The 17,184-nt window shown below is 44.2% G+C and overlaps 1 protein-coding gene across 3 annotated transcripts in view; it reads left to right on the top strand.

The window, feature by feature from the left end:
- The window catches only part of Mapre2 (microtubule associated protein RP/EB family member 2), a 141,877-nt gene that overhangs the window by 75,878 nt on the left and 48,815 nt on the right, over positions 1-17,184 (top strand). For all 3 annotated transcript variants that reach the window (XM_060377605.1, XM_060377604.1, XM_021626759.2), the window contains one exon: positions 7,660-7,787. In XM_060377605.1, the coding sequence (XP_060233588.1) occupies positions 7,667-7,787 (121 nt within the window). In that variant the 5' untranslated portion in view covers positions 7,660-7,666. The remainder of the gene's footprint in view (positions 1-7,659; positions 7,788-17,184) is intronic.

Here is a 17,184-nt window from a genome sequence, read left to right as displayed (position 1 = left end):
CAAAAGATTTGTTTATTTCTACACGTATGTATGTGCCTGTGTGAGTTTGTGTGTACCACGTGCATGCAGGTGTCTTTGGAGGCCATCCCTGGAGTGGAGTTAGAGAGGGTTGGGAATCACATGCCTAACCAGTGAGCCGTCTCCGCAGCCCCCGTAATGACTTCTACAGGTTTAGCTTCAACTCGGGTTTGAGGCAAACGTTAAGCTGAACAGGGCCTCCGCACAGAGCTGCAGGCGGGGTCCGCAGCACACAGAGGCCTGCTCTGCAGATGGCCTCGTCTAAACTTGGGAAGACCGTGAACCTAGGCGTTAGTTGCTAAGAATCAAAATAGATTCCACATGCCTCACTCCTCAAATTTATTTCTTAAATCTCTCTTATGGAGGCAGCCCCGAAGCGAGGGGTAGGGTCTTGGGAACACCTGGCCTATGATGAACTCCAATCTGGGGGAGCTGTGAAACAATGGGTTGTCTTTGATAGTGTAAAGGAGAAAATGGGGACTGGGTGGCTATGGTCATTCATTTGGAGGTGCTGGGTAAGGCAAAGAGACAGAATGAATGACCTAAGAAATCATTTCAGTTAGCATACAGTGCTGACACAGACATTTTAGGTATTTGTCTAATTGTGAAGGACGCCTCCCCCGGAATAATTTATAAACCTTGCCAAATTGATTCTTGGAAGAACCTAGAGAGTATTTTGTAATGGATTTGGGGGCCCATGACTGGTAAGGTGGTAGAATTCATATTTTGATTTTTCTATGTTTGGGGCTTGCCAAGCCTTAATCCAAGCTAACTTTTCTCATTGACTCACAGAAAATTCTGCTGCAAGCAGAAATGCAGTGTCTAATATTATGTGGCTCAGTAATTATTACAAAGCATAAGCTTTCTGTACCTTCATCCTGTCCCTCCACCAAATGTCAAGTGCATGAGAGGGACAAGTCAGCAGGACACTGAGCCCCTGGCCAGGCTGCCCTTACTCTGAAGTCACTGTCCACAGAAAGGCCAGACTTTGCTTTCTGCGGATAGGAAGGGATTGCCAAGGTTTGGTTTTGGTTTTGGTTTTTTGAGACAGGGTTTTTCTGTGTATCTTTGGCTGTCCTGGAACTTGCTTTGTAGACCTGGCTGGCCTCAAACTCACAGAGATCCACCTGCCTCTGCCTCCTAAGTGCTGGGATTAAAGGAATGTGGCATCATTCCCTGGCTGGGGTTTCCTGTCCCTGCGTCCCCAGGGCTGCTAGGATTACAAGGTATGCTGCAGCCTCTGGCTTTTTGTGTGGGTTTGGGATCTAGTTCTGGTCCCCGTGTTCGCACAGTAAGCACTGTGCATACTACCCAGGCCACCTCCCCAGCCTCCCTTATCTGCCTTTTATACTCTTGACTCTAACTAGGTCTTCAAGTCACAGTGTGGGCAGAGTGCTTTGACCCTTTGTAAGTTTGGCAGAGAGAGCTAATTCTGTCCCAGGGGCCACATGGCAGGCCGTCTGATGGTTAGCTGACATTTCCATCAAAATGAAGATCCAAACTCCAGCATCAGCCCACTGCTGCCATTGGCTCTTTTTTCCATGGCATCCAGTGTGTCCTCACTTCTCATAGTTTGATATTTATCTTGATAAAAATATCAGAGTTAGTCTGATTTAAAAATTGACATCTTAGGGCTAAAGAGATGGCTCGGCAGTTACAAGCACTTGGGCCCAGTTCAATTTTCAGCGATGGTTCGCAGCCGTTCTTCACTCCAGCTCCGGGGGTTCCAGTACTCCCTTCAAGGGCATCAGCATTACTCAGTGCATGTGCACACAGGCACCACACATACACACATAAAACAAAAATAAATAAACCTAATAAAATTTAAAAACAAAGTAGGCATTTTAAAATGTATTATAATTTCTATCTTTCTTGGAATGTTCATGTGTTTTGTGATGGTCCAAAATCAGGAAAGCTGGCCTAAAATTTGTGTCTCCTGGCGAACTGGCACAGGGACCCTGAATGTGGGTGGCACATGGCATTCTTGGTTGTAAGGGAGGACGGAGACTCGGGTCCTGCTTTCCTCCCAGGAGCAGCATGAAATGACTTACTTCTAAGATGATGTCAAACTTCCTCGTGCTAACCACACAACATTCCTGCTAGGCAGGTCCTCTGACCTTTAAATTTCAGTGGAGGTTAAGAAGCGAGAAATTATAATGAAACCTTTGAATTTCAGAATATATCTGTGGAAAGGTATCATTTTATTCTCATCTGAGGCTAATATGTAGAAAAGTCTGAGAAATTTTTTTGTTTTTAGTCATCTGGATAATTTTGGATTGAATATATTAAAATTATGCTTATAGGAAAAAGTAGAAGGGACTGGGGAAAGAAAAGATGATGTCAGCATGGAAATAAAAATCACACACACACACACACACAACACTCAGACACACACACACACACAGAAACATACTCGTAGACACACACAGTGGAGCGGGGCACAGACACTGTATCTTGCTGGCCTTTCACAAGGACACTTCCCCACCAGGCAAAAGGCATGCCAGGCCAAAGATGTCAGGTCTAAAATCAGAAAGCTGGCAAGTATGGCTGGGCAGCCAACAAAAGACACCACAAAGTCAAGTGGACACAGAGCTGTCTTGCTGAAAAAGAGAGATGGCCCTAAGATTCCATCTCACCCTAGTCAGAATGCCTGCAGGGAGGGGACAGCAAGCCTTAGCCAGGCCCTGAGGGCGTTGCTCACTAGGGTTAGAGTATCAACTAGGATAGACATAGAAATTAGTGAGGAGGTTTCTCAAAGCATTAAAGCTGGACTTCAAATGACACAGCTATACCACTCCATGACACATGCCCAAAGGATGCTACATCTACGGTGGAGATACTTGTCATCCATGTTTATTGCAGCTCTACTCATAGCAGCAAGAAAATATATATGATTGAGCGTAGGATGTGAAACCAGACAGAGGACCATCAGGAGAGTGAATAAAAGTACTGAAGAAGACAGTGAAGGCAACAGAACACAAGACATGAAAATAGAGAGGAGGCCATTATGGGTGAAAGGGCTACAGGAAAGGCAGGGAGTAAGGGAGAAGAGGTGGGTAGGAGAATCAACAAAAACAAGTTATGCTTGAAAATTCGAAAGTGAAATCTAATGCTTCGTATGGTAGTTAACGAATAATGTTTTTCTGAAGTTTGGAAGAACCTAGGTTACAAGAATGCTTCGGTCTGCATAGATAGCTCATAGACGTATTGATCATGATGCTGTTGAGTCAAATACCTATTAAAAATGTATTGACTGAGTCAGCCATGGTATCTTTTAGGAAATGCTTAGTAAAGGCATGTACCTGCCTTTCCTTGGGTTGTCCTGCCTCATGCTCTGTCCAGTTAGCTAGTTTTCCCACAAGGCCCTTTCATCCCAGTGTTTCCAGGGACTGTAGGTATGTGGATGAGAGGCCTATTACAGTTGGAGTTCGAGGGTGGGACTGATAACTAATTAATGAGGGTTCTAAAGCACAGAGCTGGTGCTCTTTCCATAATTTGTCCCTTTTCTTAATGAACTCTAGAAAAGCGTATAGTGCCTTATTTGTGGCTGAATGAATGCTTGAAATATGAAAGGTCAGTTGCTTTGGGGAGAATGTTATCATCGAAGACCTGGGGGGACGTGTTCCATGGCCAGGCTGTCACAGTCCACTCCTTTGTTTCCGTGGGGTTTTGTGTGTGTTTGTTTCTGTTTTAATCTCAGCTACCCATCCTATTTGGTATTTCTCTGTCTTTTGTAACTACAAACCATTTTTTTTTTTTTTTTTTTTTTACTCAGTGGAATATGTTTGTCAAACACAAATCTGTTTGTACCTTCCCCGTTTGGTTTGGTTTTTAAGCCGCCTGGAACAAAATTTCCATCTCCCTTGGGTTTTGGATGCCACCTAGCACTTGACACTTCACCTTCCATCTGTCTATTGCTGGGAAATGTAAAGGCTTTTTATTACCACATGAAAAAAATCGTTAAGAAAGTTCATCGACTGCCAGAAGTTATGTAGGTATATAAAAATCACATCAAACAGTCCAACACACTTTACATTTTGAATTCTTTATCCTTACTAAGGTTTTATATAATTTATAAATGTGGTGGAAGGTGATCATACTGTAAAAAGTAATTGCACGGAGTAAAGAGAACAGTTAAAGCTGTTGACTGAAAAACAAAAGCATATTTAGAAGTGTAGAAAGGTCATGTCCGCTGTCCCAGTATCTGGGGTTCAATGCCGGCAAATTGTTTTCAGGTCTTCCAGGCAAAGGGAATTTAGAGCAGCAGTTCTAAGCCTGTGGTTCATGACCCCCTTTTTTGGGGGGGTGTCACATATCGATATCTTGCATATGAGATATTTACATTACAATTCATAACCATAGCAAAATTGCAGCTGTGAAGTAGCAATGAGATTATTTTATGGTTGGGGATCAGCACAGCACGAGGGAACTGTGTGGAAGCTTGCAGCAGTAGGAAGGTTGAGAACCACTGCTTTAGAGGATGCGTGGGTGCTGTTTCCCAGTTTATAAACTCCTCATGTCATAGCTTGAGGCAGGAAGCAGATTCCCACTTTAAGGAGAGTTAAATGACTCCGAGTCCAGTTGTTTTAGTAAATATATAGACGTTTTGTATAGAGCTTATAAACTTTAGCTTTTGGCATTTCCTCTAGTCATGTTTAAAACATTTACTTATTCTATAGTACCAAATACTGTCTGTTACAGAAAGGGTTTAGGGCCCCAGCCCCTGGAGAAATGACTGGGCTTAGGTCAGAAAGTCACTAGTTGATCCTGGAACATCTTGTCACACCAGAAAACAAGGAAGGACTTTATCAAAAGAACTGAAAAGCCAGCCCGAATAAACATATACACACACACCTTATCAATCAAGATATAAACTGCAATGGACTAAGGCATATGAAGGTTGCCAAAACTCCGTGACATCTTGGTTATACTTCACAAAATAAAAACAAAAGTCATGTGACCAGCGAATATGCAGGACACCCTCATTACCTGGAAAGTGCGGAGTAAAGAAGCCATCAGGACCTGCTCTGTTGTGTCTGCCGTCTGACCCCAGGCTCCCTCAGAAGGGAGTCCTCTTGATAAGATCATTAGAGATGATAAGTTAAGAACGGCCTACAGACAATAACTTAGAAGTCACTAATGAACTATTGACTCTAGGCAGATAGCCGGTGTGTAACAACATGATAAAAGAAGGCAGACATCTCTGATTTCTGCTGATTCACTGCATGACGGGCTCGTTCACCTCTCCCCAGATTAGGGCCTGAACCAGACCAAGCCTGTAGATGGAATCATAGGGTATAGGAAAGCGAAGGCCAAGGCAGCGTTAAACCACACCAGTGTGACTGACTGGACACAGCCAGGTATCTGGAAACTCTGCCAAAGAATGTATTTCTTTCGATAGCAGTTACAATGTCTACATGAAAGACTGGAGATGAAGACCAGCCTGCAGCTAATAGAAAAGGAACAGGCCCACTAAGGAAGTGTAATGTCTGCCCAGTACATAAATCCGTACACAGACTGAGAGAAAGACCAGCCATCGCAACACTTGCCACAGTAAGAAAAGATGGTCATTTCAGCGTGGGAGTACTAGGCATTTACTCTAAAACAACCCTGTGGGGCCAGAAATGAGATCGGCAGAAGGGAGTTAATGGGACTAGAAGTAAAACAAGCTCTTTTCAGGGCATGGTAGAGCATGCCTGTAATCCCAGTACTTAGGGAGGCAAAGACAGGTGTCTCTCTGTGAGTTTGAGGCCAGCTTGGTCTACAAAGCAAGTCCAGGATAGCCAGGGCTACACTGAGAAATACTACTTCGGAAAAAACAAACGAGCAAAAAGCAAGCTTGGTTGAGAATTGATTGTCACTGAATTCCAAAAGTAAACACAGCTGGTTTGTGGTTCTCTCTCTTATCTTTTTTGCATATATTTAACTGTTGCAGAAATAAAAATTAATAAACATTTATTGTTATATGTATATAAACATTCTATGAAATTCATAGAATTGCAAAGTCCTTACCCCACGTGTAAAGTTTACAAAGAATCCTTCACTATGACGCAGCTGTGAGAAGGGGCAGCCTCTGAGACACTGGCATTTCAAGTCCTGTGAGACAAACCTACAGATTGGCCGGGCTGGAAGGGTGGCCCAGTGGTTAGGAACACTGGCTGCCCTTACAGATGATACAGTTTAGTTTCTAGTACCGGCAACAAACCACCTGTAACTCCTGCTTCAGGGGAACCAGCATCCTCTTCTTTCCTCTATGGGCATTGTACATACACACACATACACACAATTAAAAATAAAATAAATTTTATTTTAAAAGAAACAAGACTGCGTGGTACAGTGTTGTAGTGTTATATAAGCCTGGGAACTCAATGTCCAGCATAGACTTAAGGTCAAAAGTGAGGCTCTAAATTCTATTACAAATTAAGACTCTCAGAGCCCGAAGAACTTTAGAGTCTAGACAGGAGGATGTGCAGTGGTACCACAGGAAAAATATGTGAAATGTGATCCAGATAGGCAGATACCAGGAACTAAGAGAGAAAGGGCAGCCGATGGCTTCAGCTGAGTCCGAGCATAGCTGTGAAAACTTCCTACTCCAAACCCCTTTCCACCTGGGAAGTTTTTACCTGAGCTGGGCTCAGGTAAGTCAAATAGGTACACAAATCAAAGATTTATGACAGTAAATCATAAAAAAAAAAAAATAGAACAATAACAATAGCCACACACAACAAAAATCCCTTCAAAACAGTCCTTTGATAAACATGTGATTTTACCATGAAGCTGGGCACAATGACTCGTACCTGTGATCTTAACAATGGGAAACAAAGGCAGTTCAATGCAAGTTCCAGGGAACCAGAGATGGATTGCAAGATCCTGACTCAGAAAACAAAAGACAAGTTGGGCGTGGTGGCATATGCCTTTAATCCCAGCCCTGGAGAGGGCAGAGGCAGGTGGATCTCTGTGGGTTTGCGCCTGGTCTACATATTGAATTCCAGGACAGTGAGGGCTCCACAGAGAAACCCTGTCTCAAAATAAAATAAAAAGGATATTTACATACTAATGAGATGGATGTGCCAGTTTAAGCACAAAGATACATTGTTCCGATACTTACGCGCTGAGGACCAACAGCAGGAAAATATTAAAAGCCTTGTTTTCCGTAATTAAGCCATCGTGTTTCTGTAAGGGCGGAAAGCTTTGGATGTATGTCTAAAATAGCTGCGCTCAACAAAACTCAGTAGTCTCTCCATCTGAGCCAGGGTGTTTGGGACGGTGATCCTGGTGCCTCGAGGTGTCATGCGTACGGTGGGAAGGGAGTGTGGTATGCGTTCAGAGAGAAGGCTGCAGTGAAGTCTCCTGACACAACATGGTCAGGCAGTGCCAGGAACGCTTTGGGTCCATTACACATCCGATTGTGAACTGATTGTTAGCTGTCGAGCGATCAGAAACATTTGCTGTTGCCAGATTTGTCTCCACCTCCCCGTGCCGTTCCAACACCTGCATGGGGTCAGGACCCACATCGAAGAAGGTTTCTTGTAAAGCCCCGGCAATGGTGTCCTCCTTGATTCCGTGTCTTCTGTAGTTCTAAGTTAATCTTTTTTTTTTTTCCTTGTGGGTAAAGTTTTATTTTCGTCTGTTTTATCCTAGTTGGGGAATGGCGGTCAATGTGTATTCTACCTCGATAACCCAGGAGACTATGAGCAGGCATGACATTATTGCATGGGTTAACGACATCGTGTCCCTAAACTACACAAAAGTGGAGCAGCTCTGTTCAGGTAAGAGACCGTCTTTTTAGTGTTTACCCAATGTGTTTACTGGCAGTTGAGTGTGATTTTTATGAACCACACATGACATATTTGGGGTAAGATGAAAACATATATATATAATAATAATGTAAACGTATAACTACATAATTAAAAGGGGAAACTTGGCTGGAAGTGAAGAACATATGGGGGAAATGTCTCAGAACATCTAGGAGTGCACAGGCATCCAGATGGGTGTGTGAACTGGCTTCTGGCTTGCTGTCGGCCACACCCCTTCTTAATGCTGCCTCCTAGCCTCTTGTCATCCTATCGTCACCATGTGTATGCCTTCAAACACAGCAGAGCTTGGCCTGGGGGTGCAGGGCCCTAATCTTTATGTGTAGTTACATCCTGTTCGGTTTAATCTGCCTCACGTACTGTCAGCCCTGGGAAGGCATCCCCAGGGTCTGTGGTTTTCCCCAAACCCTGCCCAGGCATCCAGGATAACGCCTGTCACGAACTTGACTCCTGACCCCAGGAGCTACCAGGAGTTCTTAAGAACAGGCCTGTAATTTTCTTTTTGTCTAATGCCTAATGCACCACTGTACCTGATACCGAGTGGTTCAGTAGGGAATGCAAATTGGGTTCAACCTGTTTGGAAAATGATGCAATTTCAAAAACAAAGTTAAAGTAATTCGCCTTGAGGTTTGAGTGTAAGCTGACGTAGTCTCCTTTGCAAAGTAAATATTTTCTTGTAAACTGATAGATAAAGAGATTTCTTCTCTGCCTGTGGCCCTAACTTGAACGTGGTGGTAGGAAATACAGCGTGTTACTGAAATGTGTTTGTACGAAGGCCTTTAGACGTGAAGGAGATCTGGGTTTTACCTGACATGCTGGTATTGGACTGTGAACTCCTGTTCTCAGCAAGTCACATACAAAAAAAGATTCCATGTATAAGTCAGAGAATTTGCAAAGTTCCCAGTAGTAGATTAATGTCTCTTTTCTGTTTTGAGATACATTTCTGACTAGAAAACATATGTGACTCCATGTTGTGGAAAGATAGGCATTCCCTGGTCCTCTCAGTAGACCCTAGACCAGAGCGTGTCTAACCTCCTAGGAGCTACTGAAAAGGCAGAGCTGCCGCACCCTTGGCTCTCTCAGTCAGTACCTCTGGGCCTGGAGCCTAGGCATCTGTGCTTCATACGCCAACCTGGGAGGACCTGCCAGCAGCCTGCAGCCTGCACTGCCCTTCTGAGAAACCTCAAACCACTGAAGGTGAAGTTCAGGTATCCCAAATCTGTCTGGCACCGTCCCGAATTCTTAGTTTAATTTTTGTCCTCAGCAGTGCCTTTGGCAGGAAGAAGCGGCCTTTCTATTTATTTACTTAGGAACTTGCTTCTCTGTTCTCATTCTAGAAGACTTTGAAGGCAGGTCAGATAGCGCCGCTCGATAAAAACAAATCCAGATACCGTTGGCCTAAGTGACTTGTCCTTATCATGCTTAGTAGTGCTCCAAGTTAGGGAGTGTAATGTGTCTTGGGTGTTTCTATTAGTTGATCTAGCCTACCAGGCAGCATTTAGCAGTGTGCTCTGGGAGGACACACACAGGGTACCTGCACACGTCTGCTGACTGTACTCACAGCACACCCGACCCCGTAAAGACACCACACCTCTGGTTCCCTGTTTGTCTTTTTCCCCTCTGACATCACTCCCTCCTCTTTTTACTCCCAGCTAACAGGTCTCCCTCAAAGCCAATGTTAAAACAAACATCAGCTAGACTGTATGAAATTCTAGCTGCAAAATTCATTGAGGTATATATAGACTTTGAGACTGGTTATGTGTGTGTTTAATTTAGAAGTTCTTTACAATAAAGTTTTAATAATTTATTTTTTTAAAATATGAGGCAAGGTGGAAAAAAAAATGAACATCAGCTTTTCTTCAGTTTGCAAAAAACTGATATGCAACTATGGTGTTGTATTTGCTTCTGAACTTTCTGCCTTTATCTTACATATCTTTCTTCCCCATAAACATCCTTAAGTACTCTCTAAAGTTCAAGTAATGGGCTGTTTGGACATAGATCAGTGGTAGGACACTTTTCTCATGTGCACAAGGCTCCCAGCACTATTAAAAAGCAAATAATTAAGTAGATCACATGGAGATACCTTGTAATATCTTGCAAAATAATGAAAACGACTCAGTTTTATTTCTTGTTATTTTATCCCAAGGATGAAACTTTATGACCGTTTTCTTCGAACATTAAATCTGGGTCATAGATCTGAATGCACGTTTGGATTGCATTCATTTCTTGCAAAAGCAATCTGTTTCAAGGAAAGGAGAGGGCTGTATACATTGTGTACTGCAGGTCACCTGAATGCGCTTTGAAATCTACCCGAGCTGATTTCCCCCTGTGGAATGGGAGGTTGGGCCGCTTGCACCATCACGCTGGTCCAGCTTAGAATGTTTTCTGTTTTCATTCAGTTGCTTTGTAAAATTTATAGGGCTTTTAAAGGGGAGTGGTCCGGGGACGGTGTCCTATTTTTGTTCAAACCAGTTTAGTAGATGTTTCCCAAGTTAATGAAGAGTGGGGAATGGTCACTATGGTGCTAAAAATTCCTGAAAGCAACCTTCTCCACTTAGGACACCTTATTGAAGGTGACAAAAAGGAAGTAGACTGTGTGGAAAGGAGGAGGGAAAGGATCGAGCAGGAAGATTGCATCTCCTTCCCACCCTTGCCCCTACCCGGCTACCCTGTGCCTCCTTTCTGTACCTTCCCTTTTGCTATGCCTAGATCTCCTCTTCTAGGCTGGGTGTAACTGCGAAGCCCGCTTTCCCAGCTAGCCTTTTTCTACAGTCTGTATCTTCCCCCTCTCCCTCCCACTTCATCCCAGGACAGGAAGCACTGACAGCAGATACCAACACGTGCTGCGCACGGACTCACAGGACCACTGCCAGGACCATCACTCAGCCCCATACTGGCAACTGTGGCTGGTGGAAGGCTCAGTTATTTTCCTGAGCATCCGAGTATTTAAATAAAATGTCATTTAAATGAAAACATTTTGAAAAATTTTAAAATATTTGTCTTGATTGGCTTTTTTTTTTTTTGAGGTAGAGAAATGATCAGGGTTTCATTCACATTCGATATGTGTTTCCCCAGACTTGTTCAAGCTTTGTGTTGGATCAAGTTTCTGGTATTTTCTAATTCCAGGGAAGCTTCTGAATTTGGCTGTGGAAATTGTAGCTACATTTACTGCTTTCAGTTCATGAACGGTGGAAGGGAATGCGATTTGGAGAATGAACTGGGTTTTGTGCAGGTGTGGCCATCAGGCGTGCTGGGAAGCTGAGGAGAGGCAGGCTCTCTGTGCTTTTATCCCGACGACAGTCATTCCTGCCCATGGCTTGTTGTGACCATTTTCGGCTGCAGATCTGTGCTTGTTAAATAGGTTGGTTCCAGCCCAGCGCTACGTCCCCTGTGCCTTCTCTCATGTCTCCACAGAGAAGGCAGGTTAGGGATGAAATCGGCTCAGAGGCTAAATTTAGCTGATCTTACTGACTCCCTCTCATTGGAACCAAGTAAGGATAGCCTGTCAGTGTCCGCAGGCCCAGGACTGCACTTAGCTTTATACAATCACACAAACAATCTGTAAGAGAGTCACCCATTTCAGAATGGCCTGTGCCGTTATGTCCTGGCATACTGATGGCATGCTGAGGGACTTTGTGTGGAGATTTTGTCTAGACTAGGTAATTTTTTTTTTCTCCTTAATTTTATTTGACCGGCTAATTTCAAAATTCATTTACTTGGTTTCAACATACCAAATAGTCGGAGAAGAGAGGCCAGCGAGTGAGATAGGCCATGTTCAGGTTTTGTCCAACGGGAGGGTGAATTGCTGCAGTGGGTAACAGAGTCGAGTCTCCACCAATTCACGGGCTAACTACAGCTTGGTTTTTTGAGGAGGGAATATAGAATACAACAGGGTTTCCCCTCCCCCCTTATAATTTTGTATATTTCCATTTTCTAGATACTTTGTTATTGAAGGTAAACATAAATTAGTGGGATTTGAGGGTGTTTAGGGTTTGGTTTGCTTTGGCTTTGGCAGTTTGCCCTGGAGTTTTTGTGTGTGTGTGCCGTTGTAATGCCAAATACCAGTGGAGTATACATTCACCTTAACTTATCACAGCTGCTACCAGGAATTTCTGATTTTTCTCACATGTGGATGTTTGATCCTGAAAACAGTCGCTGCATCGCCACCCATCTCTTTGCTGTGCTTGTCATTCTGACCGGAGTGTAGCTTGATTCAGCAAACACATTTTGAGCCCCTAGATAAATAGGGCAAGGCTACTATCCTTGAAGCCCTGGAAAGGGATCTGTGCAGCCCACCACTGAGAGGAGACCACAGTGGTAAGTGCCACCGAAGAGAGATGAAAATGTGTAAAGGATAACGTTAAGTAAAGCGAGGTGGGGACACAGAGAGTCAGCCGAAAAGACACGCAGGTTCTTGGTTATTGGCAGGGTGCTCCTGAGTGACAGCATGGTGGCTGTTCACGGGACACCCCAGAAAGGCTGTCTTCCTTCTAGAGTCAGGTGGGGTGACCGGTAGCCCATGTAGGATGCTGAGCTTCTTCAGTGGACAGCCTTCCCAAACCAGCGTAGGCTGTGCCCCTGCCTTCAGGAAGCACGGGGGTGTACAAACATTGATTTGAAGCCGCTGTGTATGTATGAGATCTCTCAGGGAACCACCGAGTGGCCGACTTCTTTTGGAGGAGCAAAACAAGCCCGCCTAAGTTGCAGAAAACTGGGTGGGTGTCACATGACCGTTGGCTTTGACATCTAGCCCTTTATCCCATTTTCAGCTTCCGCTGGAGTTCCTTCAGTATGGTGGTGAGCACCATTAATGAAGACAAATTAAAAACAAACAGCTAAGAGAAAATAGATGACCTGAAATGAATAATGTATATGTATTTTATTGAAGTGTGTGTGTGTGTGTGTGTGTGTGTGTGTGTGTGGTGTACATATATATTTAGGGAAAAGTCAAAGGACACACAGTTAAACTTAAAAATATCACATAGCTAACAGCAATAAAGAAAACTTGATGACATATTATTAGAAACTTAAACTAATAAATTGTGAATTCTTAATAAGAGCACACAAATAATTTGAGGAATTTATACAAAGCCGTTGTCCTTAGCTATGCCCTGTATTTTGATCTCATTATTTCCTGTTACATGTGGTAGATGTGCAATCTTCAGAATTCTGGTTGACTGTCTTACAGATTCATTTAACTGTCCTGTATCCATGCTGGGTTCCATCTGGCCTTTGCCACCAACCGGTATGAATGTGCTTAGAGGAGAGGGATGTCCTCATCGTCTGGAGCCATGAGAGCCCGGCATAAACTCCATTGACTCTTGGGCCTGTGGCTTTGACTCCAGGGCCCAGGCAGCCTCTTAAGGGGAACAGAAAGCCTTGAAGTTCCTGTGGGTTTTAGGACTTGCTGAGTACATAGCTGGGGCAGCCCTTAGAGCCCTTCCCCTGTGCTTGGTCTCTGCTGTGTAATCTGCTTACTTTTATTTGGTTGTGTGACTGTCCCCCTGTTTTGCTTAGGCCAGCCTCAACCTTTCAGTCCTCAGGCCTCATCTTCCCAAGTGTGTCCCCAGTGATCTAGTGGTTAGGATTTAGTAATCTCCCAGATACTCAGTTATAGTCGTACAACACCACACGTGGCCTGAAATACTGTGTCTTGTTTTGTTTTGACTTTTGGTTTGGCTTTTGGCTTTTTTATGTTTGGTTGGTTGGTTGGTTGGTTGGTTGGGATTCATCATTGTTATTGTTGTGGTGGTGGTGTTTTGCTGAGACAAAATCTCACTCAATATGCCAGGATGGCCTTGAACTTTAAATCCTCCCGCCTCTGCCTCCTACTTGACGAAATTATAGGTGTGAGTCACCAAGCCTGGCTTACAGTGCTTGCCTCTGAAGCATATGAAGAAATTACCTATTTTGAAATCACTAGGGTCTATAAATGTCAGTATCCTTACAAGAAAAAAAGTATGTTCCAACATACTGAAAGTTATTTTGAATTGTTTTTCTCCTAATGTCTGTTATGTGACATGATGGATATGTTCCTTACAAGACATTATTTTGAATTTGTGTTTCCATATTTTTCTTTCAATTTAAAACTCTGAAGACTTAGAGGAAGAATGCTGGTTAATCAGCTTCCCATCACTGTAAGAGAATACCCGAGATAATCAACTTACTTTTAGAAAAAGTTTATTCTAGCACACGGTTTTGACAATTCCAGTGTATAATTGATTGGGTAGCTTCTGTGAGCCTGGGGTGAGGTAACATATCATGGACAAAGTATATGATGAAGCAGTTACATCCAGCTCATGGCCAGGAAGCAAAAGAGAGGAGGTGGAGAGGCCTGTCAGACTTATGCTCCTGGTGACCAAAGGACCTCCCACAAGGACCCGCTTCCCACGGTCCTGTTACCTGCCCGTAGCACTGGCCTAGAGACTGACCCTTAATGTGTGTCTTTCAGGGGCAGTCAAGATCCCCATGAGAGCATCAGTCTTAAAGACTGTTCACCTGCCAACCAGGCACAATAACTAGACTGACGTCAGTCTGCCATTGGGCTCCCTTAGCCCGTCCCGTGAGAGGCCTATAGTAGAAAGGTGACATTGGACTGAGCTTCGAAGAATGAGAAATGTCTGTGTCTGAGTGTTACACAGAGGCCTTTAGGTTAGAAAGCTGAAGGTAGGGAGCAGGCGTGATGTTTTACTTGCTAACTCTGCAGGTAAGATGTGGCATTATGTATCAGGACTTGAGAGAACATGCATAGCAGTGCTTCAGGTAGTGAGTAAGCACTGTGCATTCAAGGAAAAGAAAGATGTCTTCACCTTCGAGTCCTTCACCAAGTGGCCATGAGGACTTGGTGGATGGCTGGTAGCTATTATGAAGAGTTAAAGTGTTCAGATGAGTCAAGCTGAGAAAAGGAAGGTGGTGGCTTTGAGTAAAGGTGCCGTTTGGTGTCCTGAGGTTCTACACACTCTTATTTACCCCCGCAGTCAGCAAAGGTTGACTGAGTACTCATAGCATGGCCAGCATCTGAGGACCCAGCAAAAGCAACACAGGTCACAACCAGCTGGGACCTGTCCCTTTGCTCACATTTTCTCAGTCACTTCTATCCAGGGAGAACAAGGTCCCTCGCCAGCACGTGGTGCCTGGCCTTTCTTACTGTCCCACAGTTCCCAGCATGGAAGAGCAGGGCACACCCAGTGACATCTGAAGTGCCAGTTGGCCTTCAGCTTCTGCTCATTGTAATGATCAACTCAGGCACTTCCACATCTTACTGTTCTTACTCATAATAATGCATTTCTCATCATTTTCTATGAACTGTATTTTTAGTTTATAGTTCTTCGTGTCATAAGGAAAAGAAGAGATGTGTTAGATACTGCAGCAAAATGTTTGGGCTTGAATTTTAGAATTGCATGCCCGGGAACAGAATAATTGAATTGCCTAAAACAACCATCATTCCACCAGCTGAGGTTTCCTTCCACCCTGAAACTATTATGTAAATGTTGCAGACAGCATGTCACCTCTCTCTGTGGCCTCCTTTCCAGAGGTGTGGTTCTTCCTTGGGTTTTAACACGTGCTGTGACTATGAGAAGCATATAGGCATGACATCAGCCCCAGCATAGTTTCCTGGAGTTTCTCTTCAGTCACGTCAGGAGGGTGGGCCTCTACTTCTTTGACATTTTGTGGCAATTCATGGAAGAACCTTAGAAAAATAAAGGAGCCAAGTTTTAGAGAAAGTACACATGTCAACTTTAAATATAATGTTAGAATCCAGTATTGAAAAAGAAAAACCAGAAGTAATTTCCTGCCTCTTCCCCACCCCATCTCCCTCTTTAACTCTTGTATCGTTTATGCTTTGGTCATCCGACTAAATCCCTAAAGTAAATACTGTGAGGTCTTCATGCCAGCTTGAATTCCTGCTAATACTGGAATTGTGCTCAGATAACAGAGTGTCCTGGGACGAACCTGGGAAATGTCAATAAGTCAGCTCATTGTGTACCATCATTCTGCTATGCAGCGCAGCGTGCACAGAGGCTCTGTGGTGGCTGCCCCTGGGTTTTCTGTGGCTACTGATAACCTTCTTTCTCACCAGGCTGGGCCTGCTGAACTCTCTCTAGCGTTTGGCCTCCTCTTGGGGAGCCGTGGGGAAAGGCCACATCCTTCTGCAGGAAGTGGCTGTCAAGGACACTGTTGATGTGTGTGACAACTAGTGAGCTTGACTGCGAGGAATGACAAGAAAGAGGAGCCCTGACCTGAGAGCAAAGAGCAAACAGTTTCCATCTGAAATGGGATGACAAGGCGCCTAGCCCCAGGGACAGGAACCTCTGTCACCAAAAGAGCCACTTGCTCCGCAGCAGTGAACTGCAGGCGAGTGCTGCTTTGTTCACACTACTCCAGCGTGGGCATGCTCAGAGTCCAGGGGAGTGAGCACCACACCTGACTTCACCTTGTCCCTGGAATGATGCTGGCAGTTTCAGGAGAAATTCTCTGAAAAAATGGGGTTCTTACTCTTAATTTAATGTGCTCTAAAATATACATACATTCTGAAGGTCCAGGCTAAAGTGTTATACACCCATCTCCAAGGGCAAACAGAGCCAGGAATCAGTGTCCGTTCCCTGCAGCCTTTCATATTAACTCAATCTGACTGTGTGGCATTTGAAGGCTGCTGCTTACCTGCCTGCAGCTGACACTTGTCCACGCACACCCTTCACTCTGTGCCATATTCACAGACGGTGACGTGTTCCCTGCTTCTCCATTCGGCGTGTTCTTTGAAGGCTCCCATGTGCACACACACCCCCTTCACTTCCTGACCGCCTTCAGCAAAGATCTCTGAGGCCTGGGAAATGATGCTGCAGGTTTGAAGTGACCCTATCTGTGGCATGGTGGCGAGTTTCGCTCTAGACTTCAGACGCACTTAGTACATCTGTGTCACTGCATTTCTTTTGTGCCTGCAGTTGCTTTGTGGTTTTGTTGGTTTTTCTGTTATATTTTCTCTATTTTTCTGAATTATGCAATTTCCGTATTTTTCTCGTCTTTCAAAACTCAGTTCCTTGGCCCTTAAAATGAGCTCATTTTCCTTGGAAAGAATGTTTTAGGGGGCTCACTATATAACTCGGGCTGTCCTGAAACTCACTCTGTAGACCAGGCTGCTCTTGAACTCACAGAAATCTACCTGCCTCTGCCTCCCAAGTCCTGGGATTAAAGGTGGTTGCGCCACCATACCCAGCAATTGACTGGTTTTTCACTCACCAATAAGCAAAAGGGCATCCTCAGGTGACCCCTTTTGTTTAGAGGTGACCTGTCATCATAAAAGTTTAGATATGACACTCAGGTTTTTCCAGATTCTTGCCTTTAAATCAAGCTT

The sequence above is a fragment of the Meriones unguiculatus genome, chromosome 2, assembly GCF_030254825.1.
Source record: "Meriones unguiculatus strain TT.TT164.6M chromosome 2, Bangor_MerUng_6.1, whole genome shotgun sequence".
In the NCBI taxonomy this organism is placed as follows: Eukaryota; Metazoa; Chordata; class Mammalia; order Rodentia; family Muridae; genus Meriones; species Meriones unguiculatus.
The sequence above is the reverse complement of the archived record's forward strand: the minus strand, read 5'-3'. Positions and strand labels throughout refer to the sequence as shown.